Raw genomic sequence first — 6,800 nt, 5'->3', positions numbered from 1 at the left:
CCTCCCCTGGCGGTCTGCAGGTCGCATTCCTGCCGAATCATGGTGTCGCGGACTTCACGATGCAGAGGACGATGGTTTTCATGGCAGACATGCAACCTGTTCTCCCGCTGGACATATGGGGGGTCTTATTACTCTCACACGAGGGAGCCGCACTGCGGGATGTACTCGCAGACCGCGAGGGCGAGTGTCCCGCATTCGCGACATGGTCATTGGATACACTCGCGTCCTCGCGCACACTCATCGTCACACGGCTCCGGGCAACGAAACGAACGTTTCCTGCACTCGTACAGAAACTGGTCGAGTATGCTAAGAAATGCGACGCGCGGAAGATTGAGATTTGGGGGATGCAGGAGGAGCTGCAGGAAGTTGCGAATGGGCTGGGCTGGACGACTTCTGCGCGAGACAATCATTTGTCGTCTTTTAAATGGTATGGAAAGGAGGTGGATGAGGGTATTGATTGGATGTTCAACGAGAGGTGTGTACAAGGGTTGCTCAGTACCAAGAATATTTAACGTTATGCATATGCACAGGTTCTGCCAGTGCTAATAGGGATTTCTTATTCTCATCTTCAATTTTTGGCACCATTTGAATCTCTACTAGAGCTCACAGCTGTATTTAACTCCCTGCAATGTCAGGACTCTTTTTCATTACAACCTTGGACAATCTCGTCATTTACATTTCAAATTCAATGCTCAAGTTCGCCGTCGTCAAAGACCTCCAGTGCCTCGTACTTCATCCCCGCGAAATTGTGCGTCTCATCTCGAACATTGCATCCCGACCTCGTGAGCTCGTTATGCGCGCTCCCTCCTCATTTATCGTGTTCCACGTATAGTGATTGTTTCCCGACTGGAAAACGCACCGACTACCCTTGATCTCAGCGTGTTCAACTTTGTCGATCTTCAGCCCGGTTGATTCGCTGAGCATCTGTTTCGCAGCGTCCACAAGTACTATCTTGTCGTCCACCCAGGCGGAATCGACGCGTTCGAAGCAGCAATGCGCTATGTACAACGTCAGCCAGCAATATCTTAGGAAGCGATCGTTGCAAATTACCTCCTCAGGTCGTTCAGGTAAGTCCTGTTGCGAACATATCGGCGGAAATGAGTGATATAGCTTATTATGGAAGAAATGAATTCAACCCACAGCGGTGGTCATCTGATGTATGTTGTCGAAGAGATTGTCAGTGACGACGCTTATATGAGGCGTTCAAAGCTAAAGATCCGGCCAGTGGGATTTGAAATTAACAAAAGCGAAGGGGTCATATGCGCTGCGTCATCAAGTACCGATATTCCACGAGTTCGACCCGGCCAAGGAAAGAGCCGTTATGGCCACATTGTTGCAAAGCATTCTTCCTGTCGAGTTGGTTACCCTCAGGATCCTTTGTTGAAACATAGGTCACAGGGTGTTCATCCGAGCGAATCCCGAGCACCGAGCCAATCGCGGTGCTGTCAAGGCGGTGATTGTACTAGTCACAAAGCCCACGTCTTCATCCTCGTTGCTTTGTTTATATTCCATCAGATTCATGGCATTAGACTTGTTCTCGAATCCGGAGGACGCTGTCGCCGGATGTCCTCGTTTGACTTCCTCAACCTTCACGTATAAGATCCCAAGATACCCTATATGCCATAGTCATCGACTTAGTTTTCCGACGCACACTACACAATGTTTGTCCCCCACGCTCTGATAATTGAAAGCAGTGCATTGACATATTTGCATTTGTGTATTTTTGAAGCATGGTGACCATCCTACGCACCTTCGGTGGTCAAGATAACATTGAAGAAGCGTATCACTGAAATCGCACTCAGGTGTGTAGTTTTGTGCGCGTACATGCCTATAGACCTAGGACCTATTATTCGCCTCTGCAGATCGTCAACGAATTCGTTAAAATTAAGAAGAGCCCCAATCTATATCATGTGATAGCGGATGCCCACAGTTGAGCTAGCATTCCAACCGTCGTAGAGAGAATTCAAGCTCTAGTGTGAGTGCAGGCTCCCCAAGCATCCAATTCTTATGTTTATGTAAGAGATTGCTGTAGATACGGCAGTCAAGTATTTCCACAGCCTCCTTTGAGCACTACGATTACAGCAGTTACCAAGGGACAAATTTTCAACTCGAAACGATGTTCGATCTCGTCGTGTGGATTTTCTCCGTCACTGGAGAGACACCTAGCAACGCCAATGTAGCGAACTATTTCTATCCGCTCACGATTCTCTTTGCGGTTTTCTGCCTGACGTTGTCGACCAGCTGAAAGCAACCTCAGATGGTCCAAATTACTTGGTTCACACAGGGGTCCGCTGGACGGATTTGCCTCCGTGCAAATTTGGACAGGCTCGCGAAGGATCGGAAAGACGCCGCTAGGGTGAGGCGGGCGGAAAAGCTTGTGCATGACCAACTCGCTACCAGTGTGAATGAGTGATGTGTAACGGGAGCTTCACCTCAGATCGGAGGGCATTGCGCAGAGTCGTTCCCATTCTTGTTCATCAAATCGCAAGTCTACTTTTATTGTACTTATAATCAAGGCTGATTATTCGTCCCCAGAATTCATGCTCATGCACACGTGAACACAGCTCATGGTTTCGCAACGAAGCCAAAGCTAGCACTATGGAGGGGCACACATATATCTACGGTCCCCAACGGCGACGAGCGGGCGCAGGTTCTTGAGGACCCTTGTGGAAATTACGTTGAACTCATACCTCGTGTGGGAATGGTCGTGAAAATTTCCGCATTGACCATCTATAGCCACTCTTTCCTTGGCGACACAACATGCAGCACGTTTACAACGTATTCCGTACTCCGAACTCTACGTCGGCTCTATATCATCACAATGGCACGTTCCATTTGCTCTGTAATCATGTCACCCGCGAAGGAGGTTAGCCATTCCCAGAAATCGACGTCAAATTAGAGTGATGTCTTGCTCGTCATCGATCAGCAACATCTCTTCAGCATCAGACCCCAATACGACTCCAATTCTTTCAAACGTCCTCTCCGCTTCGCGCATGTGCAAGATTAGTACATCGAGTAAGGCTTTTCCTTCGCTGACATGACGCAGGATTGGGACACAAAACAGTCCATACGCGGGCAGGTCTGTCGCCTCATCAGCGTGTATTTGACCACATATTGCGTCGTTCACTACAAGCACGATGCCTTCCCCCTCGGAATCCGGCTTCCACCCAGCAGCGCTCAGATGGCCTCGAAGGATGAGGAATCCGCCTTTGGTTTGCCCGGTTTTGTTCTCACTCCTCACAAGAGTGACATGTGCATTCAGGACAGATACGAGAATTGATGCCGAATTTGGATTATTCAGTGATGTAGTATTCACTTCGCCTTCCACAGATGCCCATGACCAGGATGGAGCTCGGTAGGGGGCTGGTCGGAAAGAGCCTTCACCATTGCTCTGCCTGCGGCTTTCGATAAACCATAGCAGCTGATACGGCACATACATCCTCCATAGTCCTGCTAGATACTCGTCTTCCGTCAAGCGTTGCATCTCTGACGCAATCCCTGACAATGCAATTAACTTGTCTTGTGCCTTCGTCAGCCCACATTTCATGTAAGCAGAAACGATCCAATTCCAAGTGTGATACAGCCTCCAAGCAGGATCGGGAGTCCATCGAGGAGAAGATCGCAGTGAAGCGTGGTCGATGGCAGGGCTAAGGTGCTTGAAGCCAGCAGAGCCGGCATAGAACGCTTGCGGGATACCAGAAGGATACGTCTCACATGCATCTAGCTCAAAGCACTCCCAGAAGATCTGACGAGTGCTAAAATGAAGTACTCGAGGTGCGAGAAGCCGTTCTTGCACAACCCACGCACGCTTGTTAAGAGGGGCGCCAGAAACGCCATCCGTCCACATGCCAAGATCTATGACACGGACGGATCCTGTAACTCCACCGTCCCAGGTAGCCTCGACAAGGCAGGGTCGAACTATGGAGGGTAACCTTAATGCGAAGCAGCCACCATGACTATTCGACGAACCCGTAGCTGCGACATTGCAGTATGAATTTTTATAAACGAATGCCATTCGTGCTGCTTCATGTTGCCAGTCGTCCATGGAATCTTGGATGATGCATAACGAATCGATCCAGAGGTAGCGGATTTCGAATTGCTTGACGACGAAAATAGCATCTCGGAAGGTCTGAGGGAGTGAAGAGAGTGGGATACGGTCCTGCATAGAATCCAGAGTCGCCGTCCGCAGTTGTACGATTTGCGCTGATCCCCAGCAATGACTCAAAGTCATATACAGAGTGTAAGGAGATAGGTTGTTGGTTATGACTAGGCGCGTATCTTCTTCGCTCTCAGAGGATCCAACATCGAGCAGGCGTGTCGGTATCCACGGATCTTTGTCTGGAATCGATCTACAGGTGGAATGGTCCCGAAGACATTTCGCGAGCCATTGTTTAGCGAGCCCAAAGCTCGCTTCGGAGGACGTGCTCGACGGAGTCTCAGCGTCGTCTTCCATTCTACTGGTCCCTATAGAATTTATGACATCTCGACTGTCAAAGGACGGATACTTCAACGTACCTTCAAAATCCCCTGCTTCGACGACGAACTGTCGAACAAATGGCTGGCCGTCTCCGCCAACCATGTCAGAGTATATCAACAGTTCGCATGTTCCCTCCGGCGCATAAGACCAAGCATCCGACAAAGAGTAACGAGTGAAAGATTCAGACTCGTTAGCTTCGGGGTCAAATGAAAACTGGCCCGTCATGCCATCCCAAAAGGCGGAACAAATGTAGCAACCCTGTTTAGCTGCATTCCTAAGGCCGGCTGCAGTTTTCTGGTGGTTATGCCAAACGAAGTCGAGATCCTCTGGACCAAACGAAAATTTGGGATTCGATTGAAAGATGGGGGTACAAGCCGAGCAAAGCATCGTGAGATGATAGTTCAAATTGATATGATGCCTACCCGTATCTCTTCATTTCTTTTGGCAGTTAAAGCCAAACCACATTACTCAAGGAGAGCGAGGAGAGTTGTTTATGACGATCTATCCCACAGCGTCGACGAATATCTTCGAGTCTGCCAACTGCTCAAGCGCTCAAGCATAGCCCACCATCACCATCACGTGGATTTAGATCAAGTTAGAGGTTTTGCTGCGAAGAAGCGGCTAGTTTGAGTCAATAGACGTTCTTGCGGTTCCCAATCTCGTTGACTGTCAGTAAATTTTGAAAAACCCTTGTAAGAACTGTAGAAAGCTGATCGAGCGTGGCAATATGGACGTAGAGAACTTCGGGATTGATCGGCTGTAATAACGCCAACTTCATGATGTATGTCAAGGCTGATCTGCAAATCTACAACTATTGCGCTCCCTAGGCGTACATCAATGCGGCCCCCTTCGCTCTCATCCTTACGTGACTAGAGTGACCCCCAGGATTTACAGTGGCGGTATGCAGCGCAACGCACCCATTGACCCGGGGTCACGAAGCAGCAAATGCGAAGTAGATATACAATTGATACATGCGATGTTACATGCTAGCGTAGCGAGTCATCCGATTTCTAAAATGCGACCCGATTATATTTAATAAGATAGACCTTTGTCTACCACTGCTTCTCCTGCTGCAGCTGAGAGGCTCTCAGCAATTGCATACGACATTGCATTGGAGTCTGAAGTGACGTTGATCTACAGCGATCGGAAAAAGCCAAGCATCAGCACAGTAGCAAATACGATGTACAAAGAACTATGCACCATATCGAAGCCTTCTGCGGCACGGTTGGCTGACTGCTTGCCGGACGTGCAGTAGATTGCACTGAGGAAGGGGTAAACTAACCATCTCTGCAAGTTAGGAGTATGGCACACCATTTCTTTCCCTTTGCATGCGACTTGCTCAAAATTTGCTGGATCATTACCTCTACTTCGGGATGCGGGTCAGGAGATGGCGGGGGGTAGCCATGTGCCAATGAAAGATCGTAGGGCCCAATCAGAACGCCGTCTACGTACATTTAGATTTATTTAAGAATTAGGGTGAAGAATCGTACCGAGCCCATCCACGGCGAGAATCTCGTCCAAGTTCGTCATGCCATCTCGAGTTTCAATTTGTATAAGGACAATCACGGCGTCGTTGGCATTTTCTAGATAGTCAGAGAAGGAGATCGGTCCCCACGTAGTGTGTGTAAACGGGCTCCCAAGACCACGAATTCCTTTGGGCGGGAAGCGTGCCGCAGCGACGACTGATGCGGCTTGTGCGGCGCTCGAGACCTGCAGGAGTGTGGTGGCTTCATCCTTGGACCATGATACAAAACTTAAAGCACGCACCATTGGTACCAAGACCCCTCTCGCGCCAGCATCCAGCACGTATTTGATCTGCCATGCCACACTTCCGTCTGCACATGCACCGGTCGCAGGGATACGCACGATAGTACTGGGAGCATCTGGTCCGAGTCCGGAGACAGCCTGGATGGACTCACTTGCACCGGGGTGGAGGGATGTCATCCCATGTTCACAATCGATGAGGACCCAAGAGAGGTGCGGGGAGGAGAGAGAAACAGTTCGTATGTTCAAGGCACCAGGGAGTGTGATCCATGCCCCGAAGGCGGGTTTCAAAGCGTGGAAAGCTGACTTCAGACGGTGGGCAGCCATGATAAGTGCGACGTCTCTGGAGCTAGTATTCCGATTTTAAATGCCTTGAGAGAGGGAAAAGGGGAGCCGTCGGTGCACCACATTGGCTACGCGAACCAAGTCAGATGGGAAACCCGTAGCCGGATTCTCGGACCGTGTCCCGCTGACCTCGCAGGCGAACGTCGCGGGCCTACTTAGCAAAACTTGTTAAAAAACAAAATGCTTCTACGTGTGAGCCTCACTTCAAATAGCT

At 49.7% G+C, this 6,800-nt stretch overlaps 3 protein-coding genes across 3 annotated transcripts; 1 reads left to right on the top strand and 2 right to left on the bottom strand.

Moving 5' to 3' along the window:
* Positions 1-59: 59 nt before the first annotated feature.
* FIBRA_09110 (uncharacterized protein) lies at positions 60-546 on the top strand (the record flags this gene model as incomplete). Its single annotated transcript, XM_012321440.1, has 2 exons — positions 60-475; positions 531-546. 2 exons carry the CDS (start codon positions 60-62, stop codon positions 544-546), a joined length of 432 nt encoding a protein of 143 aa, XP_012176830.1.
* A 2,344-nt stretch (positions 547-2,890) lies between these two features.
* Positions 2,891-4,864, bottom strand: FIBRA_09109 (uncharacterized protein; the record flags this gene model as incomplete). Its single annotated transcript, XM_012321439.1, has 2 exons — positions 2,891-4,464; positions 4,516-4,864. 2 exons carry the CDS (start codon positions 4,862-4,864, stop codon positions 2,891-2,893), a joined length of 1,923 nt encoding a protein of 640 aa, XP_012176829.1.
* Positions 4,865-5,509: 645 nt separating this feature from the next.
* FIBRA_09108 (uncharacterized protein) lies at positions 5,510-6,568 on the bottom strand (the record flags this gene model as incomplete). The annotated part of the gene is made up of 4 exons (XM_012321438.1): positions 5,510-5,611; positions 5,678-5,738; positions 5,789-5,921; positions 5,968-6,568. 4 exons carry the CDS (start codon positions 6,566-6,568, stop codon positions 5,510-5,512), a joined length of 897 nt encoding a protein of 298 aa, XP_012176828.1.
* Between the last annotated feature and the right edge of the window lie 232 nt (positions 6,569-6,800).

Source organism: Fibroporia radiculosa (genome assembly GCF_000313525.1).
Source record: "Fibroporia radiculosa TFFH 294 genomic supercontigs, scaffold9630, whole genome shotgun sequence".
NCBI classification, from domain to species: Eukaryota; Fungi; Basidiomycota; class Agaricomycetes; order Polyporales; family Fibroporiaceae; genus Fibroporia; species Fibroporia radiculosa.
The sequence above is the reverse complement of the archived record's forward strand: the minus strand, read 5'-3'. Positions and strand labels throughout refer to the sequence as shown.